The sequence below is a fragment of the Melospiza melodia genome, chromosome 3 (genome assembly GCF_035770615.1).
Source record: "Melospiza melodia melodia isolate bMelMel2 chromosome 3, bMelMel2.pri, whole genome shotgun sequence".
Taxonomy (NCBI): Eukaryota; Metazoa; Chordata; class Aves; order Passeriformes; family Passerellidae; genus Melospiza; species Melospiza melodia.
In genome coordinates this window covers 16,415,611-16,439,790 of record NC_086196.1, presented here as the reverse complement: position 1 = coordinate 16,439,790, position 24,180 = coordinate 16,415,611, and the positions used below count along the sequence as shown (strand labels likewise).

Below are 24,180 nucleotides of genomic sequence, written 5' to 3'. Positions count from 1 at the left end.
TGGCTCATTTCTATTCAAGTAAATCAAGGTGATGCTCAGTACAAATGTATCAAGCATCCCTCTGGCAGCTTGAGTGCTCTTCAGAAATCTCACCAGGTACCTAAATAGCTATGCAAATCTCATCTCAAGTATTTAGTTGCTGCATTCCCTGCTCAAAATGCAACTTAAACTCTGTCACCTTTACTTTCTAAGAATACAACACCAGCATACAAAGCAGGCTAGACACTGAACTTTATAAGGCTGTGAATCTGTGCCTTGGTACCTCACGTGGTACCACTTCTGAACATTCTGAAGGTCCCAGTTTCTCACACACTGCCACTGCAAACCTGTGAAAATTCAGGTTGGCATTTTATTCTCCATGAAAATAGCCAGGCCTGTGAATAATCCTGTATTCTATCAGGGTTATTCCTGGATAACTGTGAGTGCTGAGCTGTGAGTGCACATTGACAGAGTGTGGCACAGCACGTGCCTGAGTAGCCTGGTGAAAGGATGGGCTATAAGCGCTGCTGAGAAACAAATATCACATATAGAGATGTACACACACAATAAATATAGGCTAAGCTGGTTTTATTATAGAGATGTGCTTAGCATTAAGGGTGCCTGCACAGCATTACCATGGCTCTGCTCTGAGACAGACAAGTAGGTAACAGCAAATTGTAAATCCCAGGCCCAGGTTGTCCCTCTTCTTCTTCCTTGTCTAATCCTTATCCTGTACTCCGGCTCCCTAGATTGCATCTGTACCAGCCAGCTCATCCTGACTCTTTCTCCCACTTTCCTTCCCTCCATCCTTCCTATCTGGTTCTTACTCCCTACCCAAGGCCAATTCTGATCACCCTTGGTGTTTTATTTGTACTTTGTCTTTTCCTTCTCTGACTTTCCATCAGCAAAAGCAGCGAGAGCAGTGATGTTCATAGCAGGCAAGATGGATGCAGAAGGACAAAAACCCAGGTATGCTTGTTTAAGCTACAGTGGAATTCACCTGGGCAACATCTTGTTGACATTTAAAGTCTTGGCATCTTCAGGCAGAAAGATAACACAACCACTCCCAGAGAGCAGAGAGGGATGCGTGCCCAGGCTGCCAGCAGGGCTGTCAGCATCACTCAGAGAGGCAGAGGCTGGATGGGAGGCATGACAGCAGGATGCAGCATGTTTAAATGATGCTGAAAACTCTAAAATACTGGAGAGGATTTTACGTCAAAAAATAGATTGTGAAGCTTAGTGAGTTATGTTGTGTAAAGCCTAAGAAACCCAAGCCAGCCAGAAAGAGAAAACACCATGGTTTACAGGATAGGGTAGGGGTGCAGATGAAGCTGCGAGGATGAGACTGATAGGAAATGTTTCCCTCACACATGGGCACACAATCTCCAAGTACCCTAAAGCACCACAGACTGGTCAGAGGAGAAAACACTGAAGAAGAGAGCTGACATTTCCCAGTAGAGGCTTAAACTGGTTGTGTTTGTTTTCCCCAGAACAAATGCAGAAATGAACCTGACTTGCAGGTGCTGATGCCAGTCTGCCCCGATCAAAGGACATAATGAAAATGGAAAAGGCAATGAGGCCACAGATGTCACATCACTAGCATTTGTACTTTCTCTTTTAAAAACTAACTATACTTCTCAAAAAAAAAAAAAAAAAAAAAAAAAAAAAAAAACACCACAAAAAAAAAAACAAACAAAAAAACCCAAAAAACAACAACAACAACAACAAAAAAAACCCACAACAACAAAAAAACCCACAAACTTTTCAGAGCATCTAGGAAAAACCTTTTTTAGGTTAAGAGCAGCATTCAATTTACTCCTTTGGTCTGTTTGCCATATAGGTCTGTTTCAAAAAAAAAAAAAAAAAAGGAAAAAAAATCTTAGATCTGACATGCATGGAAAAGCCCTGAGGAGCTACAATCTCCAGAATACCCAAATAATTAGTATATTGAAGTTTCCATGAAATTAATGCCTGCCTCCAAATAAAGCCATTTGACGGTTGGCTTATTCTTCACTAATGTCATGGTCCCACCCTATTTCACTATCTGTGCTCCAAACTTTATTAGAAACATTTTTTTCTTTAACTTGAAAAGAGTTACATTGATTTATGACTCCAAGAAGCTGGCCAGAATCCAGAAAACCATCCAACAACCAGTCTTTAACTTAATCTGTTCCATCATGAAAATGAATTAGTGCTTTTTACAATATTATTAATGATTACAGTCAATAAGAGAAATGCCACAATTTAAAAAACTTTCATATGATCAGGAACAACAGAAAACTGAGCAACTGTACTATTAATGACAAACCATTTAAAATTACTGCAAAGAAAAACAAGAGAAGACTCTACTCCTCTAACACAGTATCTATAAATCATACGGAGAATAATAACAGGGAAGTCATTATAGTCAGTAGCAGGGAACTTGATTAATCCAAGTTATTCCTACCTGGGTGGTAGCCATTAGAAGTTGGATATCTAATCTAAACTAGTCATCAAGGCTCCAATGTGCAATGGAGAGAAATAAGCACCCACTTCAGCAAGAAGCAATTCATTCCATGCTAAACTATATATAAAAGGTGACTGGCATTAATTGCTCTCTGGAAATACTTACTCTTGTTTGACTAACAAAAAAAAAATCTACACAATTAGTTTAAACATTTAACTCCTAGACAGCTAGAAAGGCATGAAAAAACATTCTACCCCCTGAGCTCAGACTGGTATGACTCTCCCAGTTTGGGAGCAACTGCAGAGCCTTCAGCCAAACTGTGCTTCACACCTTGTGAGCCAAACCTTGGCACTGCCTGGCTGGTGGAGCCCAGTGAGGGCAGTGGAGCTCTGCTGAGCTTGTGGGACAAAACACCAGCTCAGCATTACAGCAGCCCCTGCCTGGGAAGAGTTTCTTCCCAATAAACTCTTTCCACCAATACAGCCAATGACCAACCAGCTTCAAACAGCAGACATACTAAAAAGAATCACACAGATTTCTCTGATTTCTCTGAACCAGGTCACATATTCATGCAGATAATAAGCTTCTCTTAGATGACAGGGGACTACGTTAACTTAATGATCTTTAAAGGTGTTTTTGGCAGGTTAATACCATTGCTGGAACTTCCATGGGGAATAACTTAATATCAAGGACTGGTTCCAGTCCTTAGTAATTAATCTACAAAAAATACAAAAGAAAGAAAACAACCATTTCTACAGTATTCCATTTCTGTAATTCTATAAAATATTTTTTTATTAATGCCTCAGTAAAAGTTAACTTTAGAAAACAGCATCTATCTGGTGTTACATAAAGAATTAGTTGTGACATCCTCACTGCATCTACAATGCTTAGTTTGGAGCACCAAGAGATAGGGAAGTATCCTGAAAATCCTATTTCTCCAAACAGCACAGGTCATTTTGACATTTTTAAAGAGGACTAACTTACTAGGCATCTGAGCACAGTGTAAATTAACTAAATGTGTTGAAGCACATCCAGTCACAGCCAAGGGTTCCAGTTCAGACACCATGTAACTCCACTTCCAATTCTTGTGACATGTTTCTCAAGATTCTTGTTTTTCTTCAAGAATTGTCCTCTGAATACAGAGGCATACAACCATCCTTAACTTCAGCCTTACTTAAGCTTCTTTGACTTGCTTTCAACCATGACATATACTCACTTTGTCCTTGCTTTTGTTCTCTAAAGCAGTTTATAAAACTTGAAAAGAAAAGGAGTGCTTTGTATCATATGGAAAATAACTGTGCTGTAAGGAACAATACCAAGGCTGAAAAGCCTAAAATTAGACCTGCAAGCTTTGCTTTCATTGGCAGCGATGTGTGAACATTCATATTGTCCCAATCCCACATTCTGCCTCTTTATTCTTGCTAAACACACTACTTTCTGTAAAACACTGAAGTTTAAAATTAGCAAACCTGTCTGATTCAAGGGTATACTGACCTTGGTGATGGGCTATTTTGATCACCTTTAGGCCTTAATAGTGAATTACAAGATCAGCTATTTTCAAAAGAAGCAAAGAAAAAGCACTTGCAGAACAAAAAGCTGAACATCTCTGAAATGGTGCCTGGAATAATACTGCAATTTCTAGCTCGCTTTTTTTTTTTTCCTCCTAAGAAAAGTCAAAAGCAAATCTAATAGCTGTATTTTTGCTGAAAGCAAGCTAGCGAGGAGATATGCACTGTATAAAGTTCCTGGGGCTGGGCAATGTGGGACTAACAGGGATAATTTAGTCATAACAGCTTAGCATCTATGATGTACCCATTCCCTTCTCAGCTATGCTCCTTCAACTCCTACTGCAGTCAACAGGGGAGATAAATAAGACCAAAATGTATTCAGAAGGTCAGACTTCATGGATTTTCAAGAAAGCCACAGAGAGGCTAAAGTGCAACCAATGTTTGCTACTGCCTTAAGTATAATTCAAGCAATTGCTAGTGCAGTGTTTATTTTGAATGTCTCCTTGTGGAATTTCAGGATAAAATATGAGATTGGCAGTGAGCCTGAAGGGGGTATAGTCAGAGCAGTCCAATTTCAACAGACTATCAAGATGAACTGTGGGGAGTTGTTTTACAGGTTTATGGCTATAGCTCACTTTGAAGCAGAGTGTTATTAATATTTGTAGAGCACTATGATATAAATAGCAACACTACATCCACCACCTAGATACCTGTGGTATGCTCTGACAGAGCACTTTTTAGATTACTAAATACCATTAAATGTGCCCCAAATGCAATACTTGAGATAGGATCTTAGATAGAGATGTAATGCAACAGTTATTTATGCATCAAAAATGCTTATGCAAAAATGCAGCACTAACATTAGCAGCCTTAGGCACTAACTCCAGGATGATTTTCTGTCAGAAACCAGAATTAATTCTAACACTGTTACAGCACAAGGAGCCAAATAGTTTCTTGGAGTTAGGACCAGTGGAAGCCTAGATAATGCTGGTCCTGAACTGTATTCAGGGTTTCCCATTGGAAAATCTGTGGCCATAAAAAGTAATGTTTTCAAAGTAAGACAAAGAGCAGCTGGAGAATTCTATTTATTTCATCACACTGATCTTGTCAGTATTTCCTAATGTTTCCTACACCCTGGAAACAGCATAGGCTGTCCATCAAACTTTGCTTACCAGCAGCAAGCTCCACGGGTCACATGGTGGCATTTCAGACAAAGCTGAGCTTTTGGAAAAAGAACGGAGGCTGATTGTGCCACCGAGACAAAATGGAGATGTTAACTACCAATTAACCACCAATTGCCTCAGGAGCAGCAAGGAAACCCTGAGAAAGGTAAATACACCTTTCTCAGGATCAGAGAGTTTTTTTTTGTCCTAGTTCCAACCTCAAGATGAGGTAATTTCTTCCTGGGACAGCCCTTCTTTTGTGCCTAATAAAGCCAGGTAATCGCATCCTGGATTTTGTGGGTAAGAACATGATGTGCAGCAAGACCATTTATGGTGCTGTGGCTTCAGTCTAAGGCTTAGCTTTCTATTCTTACATATAGAGGAGTAATTTTACTCCCTTGGTAACTGGCATTTTTCAAGTTTCTGTAATTCCTTTAAACACTTCTAATGGTTTAATCGTTATGAACATGCCTATACTTGAGCAATAGTTCAAATTAAAATCAGTAGTGGATATAAAATACACAGGGCATTTCTGAGAAATTCAACATGACAATATTCTCACTCCTTCCTTATTCTTCAGAAAGCATCTTGTTAATACAGTTATGTTTCCAATGAATAATAATTCCCTAGAATAAGAGTATTTGTACATGGAAATATCTTCGAATAGCATTTCTCAAAGAACATCTGGAACAGGAGAACTTCTCTTTGCAATTCACTTTACTTCCAAAAATGTGGGCTCTCATTTTTCATAGAATCATATAATTTGGCTTGGAAAAGACCTTAAAGATCATCCAGTTGCAAGACCCCTGCAATGGCCAGGGACACCCTTTACTAGATCAGGTTGCTCAAAGCCCCATCCAGTCTCCTTGAACATTTCCTGGGCTCTGGCACCTACAACTTCTCTGGGCAACTTATTACATTGTCTCACCATGCTCATTGTGAAAAATCTGGTGTTGGCACAGCCAGCCAGCATGAGATGTGAAAAATTGGTGAAAAACTTCTTGCTAACATCTAATCTAAACCTGTCCTCTTTCAGTTTAAAGCCATTACCCCTTGTCCTATCACCCCATGCCCTTGTAAAAACTTCTGCAGCTTTACCTCTTTTGGTGCTGGAAGGCTGCTATAAAGCCTCCTTTATAGAAGGTATAGGATACACAGACCTAGATTCTAACAGTAATAAATGTCATATTATTTATTAATTGTTATAAGGGATTGTCAGTAGTAGGATTCTTTACTGTGAGGGTGTTACAGCACTGAAACAGATTGCTCAGAGAAGTTGTGGATGCCCAATCCCGAGAAGAGTTCAAAACCAGGCTGCATGGTGCTTTAAGCAACCTGGTCTAATGGAAAGGTCTGTTCCACTCCAAACCATTCCACAATGGAAGGAGAATTACCACATAGAAATAATCAAAAGAGTTAAAGATTCTGCAGTGAGCTATAGAATCCTTTTGTAAATATTTAAATTAAATTAAATTAAACCTACTTTAAAAGAATCCCCACAGATCCCTAAATCCCCACACAAGCTATTCACACTGGTGCTGAATACTTTATAAATTTATATACTCCATACCATACCATATGGAGGTTCTGCACAAATGTTGGAGGTAGATCTGCAAATTCCTTCATGAATAGTGTAGGTAAGTGTAATTTAGGCTCTCCCAGAGCCAACTTACAGAGCAGAGGTAATGGCACAATATTCTGAGTCTGTGTGTGACCCAGACATGCATGGAAATTTTTCTCCAAGGTTCACCCAGACTTTAGGAAAATGCAAGGTTAAACTTGTGACCTGGGCATAACTGATATGGGATGTTTATATCTTAGGGAAAAATGGTTCATTATTCAAGGTGTCTGTGCAGTCTTCAGGTCTGCAATCTCTTGGAGGATGTTCATGGCAGGCGCCAGTTGTCACCAAGTGGTGGGTGCTGAGGTGAGTGGCACTGGATTTCAGAACTGCACTGCATTTCAGAACTGCCCTGCATTTCAGAACTGCACTGGATTTCAGAACTGCCCTGCATTTCAGAACTGCCCCAGCTCATAGGCTTGTCCCCAGCACAGCTCTCCCAGCCTGCCCAAGGCACACACCTGATGCTGGCTGTACCCACAGCAGATGCAGAAACAGGACCTCAGCAGATCCTCTGTGCTTCACGGCACACCACCTACTTCCCAGCCAAGAAAATATGTATTCCAGTCAAAAGCAGTCTAGACATAAGGTAATATATGCAATACAGATGCACAGGAGATCATACCTGACACAAAACTCAAAGAAATCATCTGATAAATTTAGGAGAAAAAATTGAGATAGGTTGAGTAAGCTAGTGACTATATTCCTATCATAATCTTTTTTAAAGCTACTTCATCTGCTCACCACAGGAAGAGTGCTTGCCACTTCCCACCAGCCATATTCTGCTTTTCCACTACTTGCAGCTTGTTTTGATTTTGGCTGAGTGGAAGATAGATATGGAAAATCCTTGCAGGAATGCCAGAGTGCAGGGAGCAACCTTGCCTACTAATCGATGCAAGCTGCCCAGGAAGAGAGGCAGGCTGATCATTTCCTCCCTGCTTGTTCATCCATTCCCCTGGGAACAACTTATACTGCAGTGACACATTAGGGCATGTGCTGTCAAAGTGCTTCTGGCAGAAAAAGTCAGTGAAGTATCAAGTGACTGAGCCCTTTCAGCTAGCCATGGGATGCAGAGCTGTTCCAGCCAAAGCAAAGTCTCACTACAGCTGAAGCATACATTTAAATTTTTCATTTTTAGTGATAAAAAAATCCCATTGAATAGTCTGCTACAGGAGCAGAGTAAAACTGGCAAGTTTGTTTGTTAAAAAACAACCAAACTTTGCAGATCTACTTTTAGAATACACACCTAAGCTGAAAAGTTTTCTCTATGAGCTCCTGAGTCCTAATGTGCTGAAAAAAACTGTATAACCAACTCTTAAACATGGCAAATCTTCTTTTGTCTTCCATAATGTGGACTTGGACAGCACTTAATAACAACTTGATGGAGTCTGATGGAGTTGAATTGGCTTATATCCAGCATGACTGGTGCTCAAATGACTCCATTTTTAAAAATGATTTGCCATAATAATAAATGGGAAGTTATGATCACCCACAGCTGGCCAAAGAATAAGGGATTTTTCAAAGGCAAAACAGGAAGTACACAATTTAAGGACCATTCCACATAAAATACATACTTTTCATTTTCTTTTCCTCTAGTACTTTTAAAAACACTATTTTTACCAGGTACTAGGCTTTATATTGTCACACCCATGCCCCTCTGAAACAAGGAAGAGTGGATAATAGCCACTCCTGCCAAGGCTTACTGCAGAGACAAATCTCAGGCACAACCCTTGGATTAGCAGAATGCAACTGGTTATGCCTGTTCTCTGCATTGTACTGAGAAATCCTCACATTTCTCCTCATTCAAAGTCAAACTGAGTTCCAGGTAATGCCAATGTCCAAGGGGAAAAGCTACAAAGCCTGTCTAAAATGGATTTTTTCTGTACATTATAGAGCTTTACCATTTAGCTGTATGGTGCAAAGCACAGGGATCAGTCTCATTCTTCTTTCTAAAGGATAACTTCAAATGCAAATGAGAAAGTGGTCCAACCTTATTTTTTCATAGTACTTTTGACAACATTGCATACATGTGCAATGAGCATGTTGACACCTGTATTTTTTTATGCAAAAGCCTAAAGAGGAAAAATATGTCAAGGACTATGGCTTAACTAATAATTGAAACTGACATAAGAATTGTATGTAAATGCAATACAATGACGTAATTAATCCAATGCAATTAAACCCCAAAGATAACAGAGAGGTGCACCTCCTCACTACCTACCTGAAGAGCCCAGTCCATGCTCTGCAGTTCACCCCTCATCAGATTTAGTTATTATCACAACACCACCCAACAGATCTCACCAGCAAAAGCACAGGAAACTGGGAGACATGTAAATACCTGCTTGTTTCCATCTCATAAACATTCCAAAATTAGACTGCTGCTGCTACTAATGATTTAAATGTAAGCTATACAATATTTATTATTTTCATTACTTGTTACTTACTATTGTTATTCAATAATTTTGTTAAATCTTTAGTTCATCGACTACACACAAGCACGTGCTCCCATAACAATTTATAAGGTTTGCCAATATAACTAAACTGCAATGTTTAGCTTCCTACCAAATAACTCAGAGAGCCAAGAGGAAAGCCAAGCCTCAGGAATGGGTCACAGGCTGATCACAGCTCTGTATTGCTCCCATTGCACCATGGGATGATTACATACTGATTTTAATCTGACACAATCCAGTTCTCCTGCCAAAAAGGGTTATACTCTCCAAAGAACCATATTCACTTTTGAAAAGAACGCCTTACCTAATGTCTTGTGTATATCCCAGGATTTGTGTGGCCATGTGCAAGGTAGATAAGAAAAAACTGGTCATGCTTCTTTACCCAGAAAAGTTAAAAAAGGGTCATTTGGGTGAGATAAACCACAAAAAAAAAAAAAAAAAAAAAAAAAAAAAAAAAAAAAAAAGTAGGCCATAAAGCCGTGCCAAGAAAGGCTGGGTTAACTGAAGGGAAAGTTCAGCTTAAGCTGGTGCCATGTTCCCCCTCCTGCTTCCAGAGCAGAGATCACCTGGTGCTGGGGCAATCAGGCATAGCCCAGACAGACGGGGGCACACCAGTGTCACACCAGAAATCCAATGGGACCCTGCTTCCATCCAAATTTCTAGTCCTGTATCTTTTTTCTTTTAAAACCCCAGATGTGGTCACACCCCCAGCGAATCTTGTGCTACTTGTCTCTGGCAGAAGATAGTCATAGATATGGGAATGATACCAGAACTGTGTGAACAACTCTTCTGAGACAAAGATTGACCTTTACTTATGTATGGCACTGAAATACTTAGAACTGAAAAATTTACACAAGTTGCCAAATGCTTTTTCACCTTGACTTGCAAAAACTAGAAAATGTTTGAAGTTTTGTACAGCCTCTTTAAATTTATCAGTGCTAACTGAACTCATCCCATGACAGGAACATCAGTTTTAGCACTGTGGTCAAGCACATGCATAAAAGAGGGTCTACAGTTCTCTGAGAATAAGGGTTTGGGAGTCCATCCCTGCTTTGCCATCAATTCTCTAAAAGCTCTTGGACAAGGTACGTTTCTGCCTTCTGCATCATCATCACGTAATACTAAGTGAATGAAATCATGTTAAATTCTATAAATTCACCAGTATTGTAGTTGCCATATCCCATTCAAAACTACCATCAGCAGTGAAAAAATACATGGCACATAAATACAAATGCAAAACAATGAGCAACTTGTCACATAAATTCTTCAAAATCAGCTCTCCAAACAGAAAAGAAGAATTTTTAAGAACAGCTGTTCAGTCATAAGATCAATGAATCATATGATGAGAGAACATATAAAGTCTTATGCAAATACTTCACATTTTATTTTCCAATCCTTTTCCCCACTTAGTTTCACGTCCCAAATGCCTTTGGATGAACAAATTCCCCTGCACCCACACAGAGCTCACTGTCAGAGAGAGTCTGCACTGGGGGTGTTTCTGTGGTCATTTTTAGGACTTGTATGTGACTTAAAACCATCTCAATTCTCCTTCCTTTTCTCCAACAGCTACATCTATAACCCATCTGACACACAGTTATCACAGAGAAGTTATCACAGCTCAGGTAGGCATTGGCAGGTCAGTAGGAGCTTCCTCTGAGCACCTAACTCAGATGCTTCTGCCCTGGCACAGCTCTCATTCAGCTTTGTTACTACATCAGAAGGAGCAGTTCAGAGAAAAGTGGCAAGAATCAGATAGATTTATCATTAAATTCAATGTTTCCTGCAAATTCAAATTTTCCCTATGGAGTTTTCTCACAACACCTAAAAAAAATCACAAAAAGTAGTGCATCTGTTAGTACTTTTCATATTAATCACCCTTTTGGTGAGAGACTCCACTCAGTGTTTCCTAGATGTTGACACCTTTGCCTTCTGCTATCTTCAAATGTTATGCTACTCCTTTTCCTTGCTCCCTCCTTCCTTTTTGATTCATTTAAAATGAATCTCCCTAGCACTGAAATCCTCACAGATCTGATCCTGCCTACATCTCTGACATGATTCATGATCACACCTTCTCCTTTCCCCGAGTCTCATCTCCTTTAGGCTAAGAGCTTGCTGAACACTTACACCTACATTTCCAGTCAACTCTGTGTGTTCAAAGCAACAGACTTCCCCATGTATTTAAATCCGCTTACTCACAGACATGTTTTGGTGGTTTAGCATGTACTCTGCAGTATTCAAATCCATTCCTTGATCCAAATTTTTTCTAGTAGGGATCAGACAGATCAGCTCAGAGAAGAGTCCTTACATTTGTCCAGAGGCCTTGGACTTTGGTCCAGTTACTTCAGGAAGGGATTAACCCAGAAGTCTCCATTTCACATTTAACTCTATGGTAATTTTTTATAATGACCACCAAGCCATCTTTTCATGTGCTCCTAAAGAATTCCTGATGTCAATATTTGTCAATAATGCTGCTAATGTGTCTGCCCACTGATGGCACAGATTTCTTTTCACTGTACAACCACATGTGACTTACTTTCACTGTAATCTGAATTTTTAAAGCATGGCAAAGTAGCATAGCATAGTTGTCAGAGGGTGACTTTGCTTTTATAACTTGTATGAATTTGCTACCTTTTTAGTTTGTTTCTTTCACCCAGACTCAATGTTTATGGCAGAGTACCTCATTAGTCAAGTGCCCAGAGTGATGCCACTAACTTTGCCCGTTCAGAACAAACCAAAAAAGCCAATTTCTGCAAATGTCTTGAAGGTATTTTCAAAGAAAACAGAAGTACAAGACTGAAATGGCTGCAAGCTACCGTGTACTCTTCATAGACTTGAGAATCTCGTAAGTTAGAGTGACAAAATGCAGAGTTGGAAAAATAAGGGAATATCTTAGTTGTCTCACACAGCTTCAGATGTTGAAGACCTTCTGAATACATCAATACTGTCAACAGTAAATGGATGGGTTTACTGGGCAATACAAGAACTACAATCTCCAGCTATCTCTGCTACATACAACAACAGAACAACCTTGAACATTTCATGAACTTTCTTTTATCTGGAGATGAGCTGACATTGATATATTGTTATTGGTCTTCACTAATATACTCCTGTTGGCAACAGGGAGAAGCTAGCAGCTGAAATGAGTCATATACTGCAAGACCTTGCAATTTATATGGAAAGAAAGTGCAATTTAAAAAATATCTGTCTCCTCCTCAGCTGACTGTGCAATGCAAGACACCCACTAAAACTCAAGTCAGACAATTATTTTTCATGTATTTGAAGCACAAGAAGTTGCAGTGTTTTATTTTAAATTGACTAGCTTTAATTCACCAACATTAAAAAAGCAATACAAAGTAATGCTAGGAGCATTTGATACTGAAATAAAAATTGGTCTTGTATTTTATATATATCATGGATTTTTTAAGCAAAAAATCAGATCTTTGTTACACTGTTTTCATTTATTTATAGTTGAACATTATGAAAAAATCTACAGTTGGTTACAAATATTTGAAGAACATAATAATTTAAAATATATCTCACAAACAACAGAAGCAACTAGCCAACTGTTCTTTAGCTCATTCTCATCTGAAGAAAGCAAACTGCTTTGTAACTGAAGGACTTGCAGTGATAGGTTTTGTTAAGCAAATTGACAACAATGGCGTTAGATGGTAGGTACATACAATAGAACTATTTATAGCACTGTGCAGGAATAAAAACCACAGAGAATGTTATCATAAATTACTGTAACATTTTCAGTCTCTATTGAATATTTTTACCCCAACATTCCCCATCCCAGGAGAAAAAATAAAAAAGAAAAAGAGGTATATAGGCTGTGTTTCTACTCTGCAGATTTACAAGAACATCTTGGGTCTTGCACTGTGATAAAGAGTTAAGGTGCTGAAGAGAGTGATTCAACAGAAAAAGCAGACAGACAGACACACAGACAGAACACAGCTGTACTCAACATCTGTTTACATTGTACTGTGACTTCTTACAGACTTCTCTTTGAAAGTACCAGATACCTTGTACATATCTAGAGCGATCTATATACAAACCCAGCTGTTCAGGACATATTCTAGGGTATATCTACACCACAGCCCAAGAGCTGGAGAACAGTGTGTGCCTCAGCCAGCTCTTCACTCTGGCTTTGCCGCCGTGAACAGCCCCACGGGGGGAAGCAGAACGCGTATGAATGTATCCTAATTAGCTCTGCAGGAGGCAAACCCAGTCCCTGCTACCAGGCATGGATTGGCTGAAAGTCATTCCATTCCACCCCTGTATTGCACCCTATCTTTCTGCACAGGCTGTAGGCAGAGTACATGTCTTGTATGTTGTTAGAATTTTAATAAATTTACCCTTATAGCACTGTACATACAGCTGCACTTTCTACAACATATGCAAAGGCCAGACCCTTGTTTTATAAAGCTCACAGTTTAAAAAACAAACACAAAACCACAGCTAAAATGCAAGATGAAGGAGGCATCCAACACAGTTAAACACGCACAGCCAGTATTGCCAGGGAGAGGGAGGCTCTTAGGCAACAGGAGACTTTGGAGCAGAGTCAAAGACAGGAAGCAGAGCCAGAGAGGGAGGAAAAAAGGGATCAGCAAAAGCTAAGGATGAGATAAAACATGAGGCAGTTAGTACCTGTTGACACTTCAGGATTATAGTCTCATATAACAGAGTAGGAAGCCTGACTGAGTAATGTCCACCTCTTAAACAATGTAGAAACAAATGTTACTTACTGATCCGTGTTCCAGTAGCACCTCTTTGTGGCAGACACATGAGAAAAATGTAAAAACATCACAGCCCCTTCCAACTGTGCAACCTTCCCAAACAGGAATTTAAATGATTAAACAATAGCCACTGAACTAAGTAGCCAAGAACTCACCCAGTGTGGGGACAATTCTTGCAAACAAAACCTATTTATGAAGAATGATCAAGGCTACTTTGTGGTCTTCTTACGATACCTGAGGAGGAAAAGGAGCCTTAGAAGCTACTTCTGTTAAGCACTTTGACATTTCAGTAATAGTGGTGTGTTGTTAGGATTTCACTGACAGACAGCAAGAATATTTATGCACATGGAAAAAACAGTTTGTGATTATCTGGTTCTCTTTATTTAAGAATGCATGATATAGTTTTAACATGTAACATACTGATTTCATACTATTCTTCTAAATGTTCTCATTCCGTATGGATGGCAAGGACCAGTTCCAAATCACCTGGAGCTCAATGTCGAGCATTGTTCAACCTTACAATGTGGTTGATGTGACATATCTAAGATTAAAAAAAAAAAAAAAAGACCCAATGATCCCCCAACAACAACAAAATCCTCCCCCCCCAACCCCCCCTTCCCAAAAACAACAGATCAAACTTTTTTAGACATTTGAAGATGCAGTCCTTTTGTACAAGCCAGTCTGGTTAGCAAAAATCATCAGTATCATCAGATGTTTCATGCATCAAACTAAAACCACTTTTCAGGCTATCAGTCTTCCAAACTGAAAGCCTTTTACGCCATTCAAAACATGAATTTTAAGAACATTCACAAATACTCATTTGTATGATTTAAAAATTGTATATTTAGAAAGAAAAATGACTGTTTAAAGAATAGCATCTATGCTGGTGTAATGAAAGATCATTGGCTGTAATGAAATTGACTGGATATGCACTGGATGTTAACAATAACTGCACAAATAATTTTTTGCAGCTTTATCCATTATATAAGCTAATTTTATTTTCAATGCTAAAAACTTTCTTAAATGTTCACTTTCACTAACTTTAGAAAATCGTAACTTTTTCCTCTACATATACCAGCTTCTACTAAAAAACAAAAGCATTTTAATTCTAACTACTAACTGATATCTCATATTTCATTCTCTAAGAGTCTTCAGTTACTTTGTATTTCTAAATATAGCAGATAAGAGTACAGAGAAATATGCTGTATTGTAAGAGCTTTTATAAACAACAGTTTCTAATTTTAGACTACTCCATTCTGAATAAAGTCTAATTAAACCACATATATTCTCAAATGCAGTTCACAAAAAGGATAATATTCATGTCTCCTCACTGCATTTGATTCCATCTTACAGTAAATGACTTAATATCTACTTTTGAGTAAAAATGTTTTCTATAAAGTGGAACACTAAACTTTCATTTAAAAAATAAAATTTCAGTAACATATTACCTTTGTGAAATTATTTTCAGATATTAAAACCAAGTCATAGGTACTCTACACACACCAGGCTCAACAGCTGATCTATTTTAAGATTTTTTTTTAACTGCTTTGGGGATTGATTGTTCAAGAACTCGTAATTAAGTCCAGAACCATCACATTCTAACACTAAGGATAATTAATTACTAAAAAAGCTTAGTGAGAACAGAGATACATTTTCCATTCTCCATGGTCTTTAAATCAAGACTGAATTTTTTTTCCCTTCCTCCAAATTTGTATGTAAAAGGAGAGCAAAGGCATGACTGAGTCAAATGCTATGGCCTCTGCTAGACATGCTTAAAATGGTCATTAATCTTCCTTGTAGATTTAAACATTTATGAACCTAAGAGCTTTCTGGTCTAACACACAACTTTCTATTTAGCTAGAAGTTAAAACTAATAAGAGTAATTTTCATCAAAAGTTTTAGAGCCTTATATTTATTAGTCTAAAAACTCTGTAAATTTCTGTCACAATCTGTTTTCTTTTTGAGTATATAGTTTGTACAAAGTTTGAGTAAACAAATTAATCCCACTGGTTGATATTATATTGGTTGATTCAACTCATTAGAAGTTAAAACAAAATATACTATTTTTTATGCCTAACTACTGTATGAAAATACCTTGAGAGGACCCAAACCAAGTTTTTCAACACCACTTGTAAGTTTTATTATTATGGATCTCCATTTTTAGATCTTTTCATAAATGAACTTTGAGAAAGTCTAACTTAGTGAACAAGAAATTAAGTAAAATGTTTTTTTTCTGTTATTTAACAGTGCTGCATGATGCTTCTCTGAAATCATCAATTATTCAAGATTAAATCTGCTTTAAGCCAAAAGTTATAAAAGGTCATTTAAACCAAAAAGTTTAGTATCTTATATTTATATTGGTGTAAAAGCAATAGGAATCAGCATTACATCTTATTTCCTGCACATCAACTTAGACTTTTTAAATACAGATTATGTAGATAATCTTCCTCAAAAGGCTTTGTGATGGAAAGTGATGTTAAAATTCTTTATCTTCCTATTAAGAAGTTCTGTTATGATAATTATCTTAAAAGACTCACTTGGTAATCTTAAATTATCACTTCTCATTATTTCAAAGCTTGTAGGTTCTTGACAAACTCAAGAATGTAGCAAACTCTTGATTTTTCAAAACAGTGAAACTGAGAAAGTTATTATACATTCCACTAATTTTTACAGTCTGGGATTATATATATGACTTTATAAAAAAACAAAATCTTCAGAAATATCTGTAATGTGTATTCCTTTGTCCTTGATATCATAATTTCAGAACACATAATGCTTAGTTCAAAAAAAGATGCAGTTGTCCTTTCACTCCCAAGGAGCACAAATTATTTCAATTAGCTGTGGTTTTACAAGTTATTTTACTAAACGTATTCTGTTCCTTACTTTCCTCAGGGGAATAATCACAAAGAAAAACAGCTTGATATTTTATAAACAGTGAATTTTTCTATCAAGTGGCTTTTATCTTTTTCTCCTTCCACTGTCACCTTGAAACTACTTGCTTTTTTCAACTTTCATCTATGAGACCATCTCTAATGATCTGCCTTCATTTCTTACAAGTGTACTATTGTCCTTTCAGTCACATTCACATCCCAATGTGGAAAAGCTCTTGAAAGCAGAGACCCTGTGAGTAACATCGACATAGTTAAAAAAATAAAAAATACATACATATTTTAGCTTAAACTTAAAAAGCAATAAAAATTTGTAGCACTACTCTGAAATTTTGCATTACATGAACAAATATCCTTTTTATCGTCTGTTTAATTTTCTTTGAAAAGTTTTATAGCTATTACTCTCAGACCAATAGCATAAAAATAAAATTATAAGATTCTCTCTCTATGAATAAAGACAAGTAGCTGGAGCTGAGGTAAGAAAGCGCCGCCCTGTGATGGGAGCCCATCTGGATCCTGACATCTTCAGCACAGCAAATGCTCACAGCCTTCCTGTATTCCTGTACCACACAGAGCTTTCAGCAATGCCACGGAGAGAAGCTATGGGGTAAACCATGGTCTTTCCCAAGAAAGTAATATACAGAAAAGAAAATAACTGGTCAGGTGGAAAGCGATCAAAAAAAGCAATGAACATGCACAAAAAGAAGGAACAAAATTACACTCTGAAGGAAGAAAAAGCCCAAGCATGTAGAGAATGGCAAAAGGTGTGCAAACGCAGGTAATAGTAACCCAAAAGAAAATGGGGACAGATTAAATAGTCTAGGCTCATTATAGAGTAGTCTGAATCAAAATTAGGCATGAGAAATAATGCAGGAAGATCACACACGGCTTTTCTCTGTTAATGTAAGACAAAATTAAAGAAAGCAAAGCATCCATGGGCAATCAAACCCACCTGGAAACAAGCTTCTTTACAGACCATTCAAAATCAAAGGGTATTTAGCCCCAATGCACACTGCTAAAACAATCCCTATGAAAAACAAAAGGATGAAGACCGGTGCTGACAATGTTTAACATCACAGACAAGGAACACAGCTGCTCAGGGTAAGTGCTGCGTGTTTCAATTCCTAAGACTTTAAAACCAGATCTGTCTACCATACTTTATATTTTCTAACTCTATCTTTAATTAGTGTACATTGCTGTTTGATTCATAATTAGAGGATGAGCCAGCACTTTTTGGCCAAGTGACATAAAATTCTGGAAATCTATGGGAATCTGCAAAGGTCGACAGAACTGAATACCTAAAATGGGAGCGTGAGGCACAGATACAATACAAAAAAAGCTTAGGAATCCATTGCGCAGACAGACATAACATTACAATTCCAAAACTGAAAAACAGAACCAGGACAACAGCTTGAAATGTAAACAATTACAGAATCACCCACAACAAAGTTCACCACGTTCATGTGCTTGTTAAGGGAACCTGTATCCTTAGATTTAGATCCTGCAGCTATATTGAGTGTACAGACAGAAAGAAAAGCCAAGAGGCCTGTAGCAGCACAGTGGTGCTGCAGCTCTCCAGGAGGACCCTGCTGGAAGGAACATTGGGATCCCCCCAGACCCCAGACACGCTGCAGTCAGCAGGATGTCGCAGCCTGGGACACGTGGCGCCTTTTCCAAAGCAGCACCAGAGCCAGCGGCATTGCACCGCTTCCATCCTGCACAGCCGCCTCATTCCCCGGCTCCGCTCTGCCCCAGCCTGCCCTCCCCACCACAGCCCAGTCCGACGTGGCCTCAGCATTCCGGCCAGAGCACAGTTTCCCTTGGGCTGGTGCTGTGGGGTGGCATCAGCTCCGAGTGTTCTGGTACACTACAGCAGGGGAAGGCACACAGGGAAGCGCACAACGGAGCGGCAGAGACATCTCTGGCATTTGCTCTGTGTTGTGAGTTACATAACGCTGTGGTACTCCGGAGTAGATGCCGCTTGATGACACAACTGATCTGCGGGCAATACTGCATGTTCCAGAACAAGGAGCACGTTGAAAAATCAGTGTTATGCAGGTATACCTTTGTATCAGTCAAGAAGACAGGGCAGCCTAGAAAACTGGTTAAATATTGCAGCCCTATGTCATAAAAGTTTGTGGATAAATAACAAGATTAAGGATTCAGTCCTTAATTAAAAGGCAGGGATAACACATAACCAAGATGAAGAACATGTTTCCTTACTTTTCCTTGACAGCAACATCAGCCAGACTACTTCATGCTTTGTTGGAATGGAGAAAAACATAATTAAAGTTTTAATTAGAATTGATCGCAGTCCACAAACCAGAAATGGATTGTGCTGTATGAACACTGTACTAGGAGATCTTTCAAGCAAACTGATGTTCTTAAATGAACTATGGTCTTTAAAAAGGAAAGGCATTCTGTCAAGTAATAGGGTAGTAGTGAAAACTAATGACTCTGAAAATGTGTGACAGAAACAACTACAAGGAAGTACGCATTCTGAAAGGGACAGAAATTGTGTATTCTACAGAGACTGAGCTTCCACATACACTTATTTCTCTGTGTGACTAATCTGTTGCATATAATATTCTGGTTATAAAATATGTCCATCTTTTTATTCTTCATAAAGAGATAGTGATACCTCTGAGACCTGAACTTTCCAATATCTGAAGGAAGAGAACGTCTATCCAAAGCCACACTAATAACAAAACATTGCTAAAAATATATTGCCAGCAGAATTGTTGGGAGAAGTATCTGTATTGCTTAAACCCATCTGTTACAATAACATCTTCTGTACAAGAACACGGAATTTACTCATGTATTTGGCCTTTTGATAATTGACTATGGGTTTAATGCCCCAGCAATCACGCTTCAATTTCAATGTAAAGGGCAGGTGTTTTCATCACGCTGTTATGTGCACGTTTGCTTGTCAGCCGAAAAGCCTGGCGGTGCAGGTAAGCCCCCCTCCCCGCCTTGCTGCACCGCTCCGGGTCGTGCGGGATTCGGGAGCGCGGTACCTGCGCGGCAGCGGAGCTCCGCCCGCTCCGCCTCCAGCCGCCCTTCGCCCGAGGAAGCCGCAGAGCCCCGTCCCACCTCCGAAAAGCGCCTGGACAGGCTCCTCCAGGGCCGGGGAAGCGGAGGGTCTGCAGTTGCGTAACATCAACCCCCCCCTCCCCTTCGCCTGTCCCTCCCAATCCCCGACGGTTCCTCCGCAGCCGAGGCCGGAGCAGGCAGCCCGGGATGGGGCAAGCCGGGGAGGTGCCGGGGGAACCCCCAGCAGAGGAGAGGGGAAAGGCTCTGGGCTTTGGGGACGGGATGCGAAGTTGGGGCGAGGGGAACCTTGCAAGTGGCTCCGTGCGGGAAGGGGCCCGCCTGGCTGGGGCGGGAGGAGGGAGGCGTTCCCTTGTGGGGACAGTGGGGAGAGCGGGGGACTCCGGGGGGTGGGGACACCTCCGGGCGGGCGGGAAAAGCCTCGCACCGGGGGAGCCGGCGGCACGGGCAGCGCGGCACGGGCAGCGAGCGGCGGGACCGAGCCGTGCGGGAGGGCGGCAGTGCTGGGGTCCCCTCTGGCGGCGCCCCGCACGGCGCTGAGCCCCTGTCCCGGCGCGGCACCACGGGCGCCGGGGAAGCGTCCCCGCCGCGGCGCTGAGCACCGCGCTCCCCCCGCACCCCGCGGCCAGGACCCGCTCCTTCCCGCCGGGGGATGGAGGAGGAGGGCGAAGAAGCCCTCGGGGTACCGGCAGGCGTTCCTCCCCTCGCCCCACACAAGCAGCGCGTCTCTCCGGGTGCGAGCAGCTTATTTCCAAGCGATGCTGCCGCGCAAAGTGGCGCCGGTCGGGCAGCGCCCGCCCGCGCTCCCTCCCTCCGTCCCTCCGCAGCCGCGCACATCCCGGCCCCGCAGAGCCCCCGCGCTCCGCTCCGCTCGGGTCAGCGCGAAAATCGCTTTCCGCCCCGGCTGCTCACGATCTGCCTCAACCTGCTCCACCTTTTGTTTTGATCTTTGGAAATGAAATTCTCTCTCCTGCCGTCTCCTTTCCCTCCTCCTTCTCACGCCTTCGTGTGGGAGATGCCCAGGATCGCACACCAGCTTTTGTTATCTCCTCCCACCTCCATCTTCACTCCGATTGATGCCCTAGTAAATAGCAGGAGCGCGGCACCTCCGCCCCGCACCTACCCCGCTACCACCTGCAAACACCTCGCCTGTTAAATAAATTAAACGATAAAATAAAAACATCCCTTACAGGCACTGTGAAAAGCGATACAGCGATCGCATGGATCGCGAGCACTTTTGCCTCCCTCGTGGTGTGATGACCTTGTGAGGGCTGCTCTGGCGCTTGGTTTCGCACAGTCTTTTTTTCCCTTTTATTTTTTTTTTCCACTCCCTACTGGAAAAAAATCACGCCCTTTTCGCTATCCCTTTTCAAACGAACACGAGCGCCAGACTCCCTCTTCCACCAAAGCGTTTCCAAGCGCAAATTGTTACGCGACAGCTCAGCTGTTCCTTTGGATGCTGTCGGTGCTCATATCCGGATCGGTGGGGGATTCGGTCCCATCTCTCCACAGTTAACCGCAAATCGCCGCGGGTACGATTTCCCTCCATCTCGCCAGCGGAACAACTCCCGCACACCGACCGCGCACACCAACTTTCCCGGTGAGGATGGTCTCCGACCGCCGAGCGGCGCCGAGGCCGCGCAGCCCCCGCCTCAGCCCCGCCGCGCCTCCATCCCGCCGCCTTCCCGGGAGGAAAAGCCCCGCGCGGGGCAGCCCGGCAGCCGGTTCTCGCCCGCACCTCGCGGCTGCGGAGCCCGGATCCCCCCCCTTTCCCCCTGCGGGCCCTCCCCGCACTTACTGCGGGCGGGGGTCTGTCCGCGGTGCGGAGGAGGGCGCAGGGCCCGGGGTCCCGCGCGCTGCTGGGGCCGGAGGGACACGCGGCGCCGCCTCGGTGCGCGCCCGCCGCCGCTCGCGCCGCAGCTCCTGTGCGCGCCCCCGCTCCGCCCCGCGCGCCGCCCGCCGCCGCCCCGCACTGCAGGACCGCCGCCCCGCGCGCCGCCCCGCGCTCCGAGCATGCGCGGCGCGGGCGGGAGCGGGGGAAGCCCCGGGGCGGGCGGGAGCGGGGCCGGAGCCGCGGGGGGCGCGGGCTGAGGGCCACGGCCCGGCGGGGTCGGCGCCGGCACCGCGGCCCGCTCGGCCCCGTGGCCTCGGAGTCGCTCACGGCCGAGCGCAGGCTGCCTGTGCCCGGTGTCGTCCGTGCCTTGCCCGGCGGGCTGCGCCTCGCTCGGCGGCTCCTTCGCTCCACGCGTGGAACCGCGCTGCGCCCGGCGTGCGGGGACAGCGCGGGCGGCGCGGCGTGATGGCAGAATCACAGAACCAGTTAGGTCAGGAAAGACCTCTGAGGTCATCGAGTCCAGCTTGTGACCAAACATCACCTTGTCAAGCAGACCGTGGCGCCGAGTGGCACGTCCAGTCTTTTGGCACCTCCAGGGATGGTGACTCCACCGCCTCCCTCGGCAGTCCGTTCTGTTATCTAATCACCCTTTCTGTGAATATTTTGTTCCTAATGTCCAACCTAAACATCCCCTAGCACAGCCCAACGCTATGCCCTCATACCCGCAGTTGCCTGGGAGAAGAGGCCGATCCCCATCTGGCTCCCATCGTGTGCAAGGCGAGGGCAGCGCTGTCCCGCGCCCCGAGCCGCCTGTCGCTGTCACACGAGTGTGTGTAGGCGTCACCTTCCATGGCAAGGCACGCTCACACCTCTTGTCCACAAGCTTCTTATACTATCGTGGAAGTTGATGTTATATAGCTTAGCTTTAGAACATCATTCAGCCCCTAAAATGTGAAATTTAGGTGGTTTTGCCCTTCAATATAAAGCCCAACTGAGGCTGCCCTGTCCTCGCTTTTGTCGCTGTCACTGCAGCAGTTGCTTTGGTGGTAGGAGTAAACCATGAGGGCTCCTTCACAAGACACTGCACTGTGTAACTAACCGTAGGTCCTTTCTAAGGCAGAGACATACATCAGTGTTTACTTTCATGCATGACAAGCTCTGTCACTGACTGTTTACATAAATTAAGCATATTTAGCATGTCCTAAGCACAACACTGCAGAAAGCAGATGGATACAGCAAGGAGGTGAAAAGGAAGGCAAAATAATGACATATATAAAAAAGAGTGAATTACACCTTGCCTGTTTTTAACTATCTACTCATTATTTCAGAAAGACAAAAGCATGAAGATTGTGCAGTAAGTGATAGATGGAAATAATGTTTCATTTACTGTTGAAATGCATGCACAATTAAATTATAACACAAGCTGATGCGTACAAATGTACAGGAAATGACAGTATTTTCAGTATGCTGATGTAGACAATTGAATTCATGGGTTATCTTTTTGTAATTGGTGAAAGTCACCAATTTTGCTCCCAGAATTAATTTTTTTGTGTGTCAGCAATTTTATGATTTTGTGCCTTTTATTTTTTAATTTCCCAGTGCACCCCTCTCTTCAGTTCATGTTTTGATTTTCTAGATGTGTAAAAAACACCTGAAAATGCTAAAAATTTACTTCTATCCCAGGCTTAGCAGAAAGAAACAGGATTTGATACACTTCACTGGGTAACTCTGAAATTCATGTTTTATTTGTTCAGATTAATTCAAATTATTTTCTGTCATCCTCATATTGTGCTGCCTCGTTGCTTCCTTGGCCTGGCAGATCATTAATAATCATCTCTAGCATAATGAAAGTTAGAATGCCATAGCATCTGCTTCTAAGTTTTAACCGCATTGCTCCCTCATATTTTCTGTCTCTTGCTCCATTCTTTATAAGTTTGTCTTTTACCACCACAGCGCAACACTCACTCTGTGTGACCTGTTTTGATTTTGTCCATATTGCAGTTATTGCATGACTTCATCTCATCTTTGTAACTTTTCTAGTGGCAGCAGCTTAGCTATGGAAGTGCAGAGCTCTGGGGTGACTCTAGACTCAGGGATGTACTTGGTGTCTCAGCTGAGTTTTGTGTCTTCCTCCACAACTGCCAAGGTAGCAATATTTCAGGCAGCTGGCAAGAAAGCTGCCTTAGACTTGATTGTCTACTGTGTGACTGGGACATAGAGAAGATGCCCATTTCCTCATCATTCCAGGTCATCCTTTGCAAAAACTTGAACATTTGCTTACCCTCAAAAAGCAGAAATAATAGGTTGAATTAAAAAAAAAAAAAGTGGATAAAAGACATTTAAATTGGACTTTTAAAACATCATAGTATTTTTTAAAATCTAATTCAATGGCAGAATTCCCACCAGCTACAAAAAAGGTGTAGATTAAGCAACATAAACTATGTAGTGTGTTTTTATTTATGACTTTTCCTGTCTACGTTTATGTAATTCCATATAAAATCAGG

At 41.9% G+C, this 24,180-nt stretch overlaps 2 protein-coding genes across 3 annotated transcripts in view; one reads left to right on the top strand and one right to left on the bottom strand.

Annotated features, from left to right (window-relative positions):
• VSNL1 (visinin like 1) overlaps positions 1-21,748 on the bottom strand; it is an 86,701-nt gene extending 64,953 nt beyond the window's left edge. Inside the window, exon 1 of one of the 2 annotated variants that reach the window (XM_063150876.1) lies at positions 21,641-21,748. The gene's annotated coding sequence lies outside the window, so the exon portion shown is untranslated. Of the gene's footprint in view, positions 1-20,776; positions 20,917-21,640 lie in introns of those variants that run through there. The other variant, XM_063150877.1, reaches the window with a different exon arrangement.
• LOC134415326 (basic salivary proline-rich protein 1-like) lies at positions 19,704-20,801 on the top strand. Its single transcript, XM_063150558.1, has one exon. The coding sequence runs from the start codon at positions 19,704-19,706 to the stop codon at positions 20,799-20,801; it is 1,098 nt and encodes a 365-aa protein (XP_063006628.1).
• Positions 21,749-24,180: the final 2,432 nt, after the last annotated feature.

Bases quoted from the DNA above. Each gene is read 5' to 3' on its own strand.
- LOC134415326 (XM_063150558.1), top strand. From the start codon at position 19,704: ATGTGCACGTTTGCTTGTCAGCCGAAAAGCCTGGCGGTGCAGGTAAGC.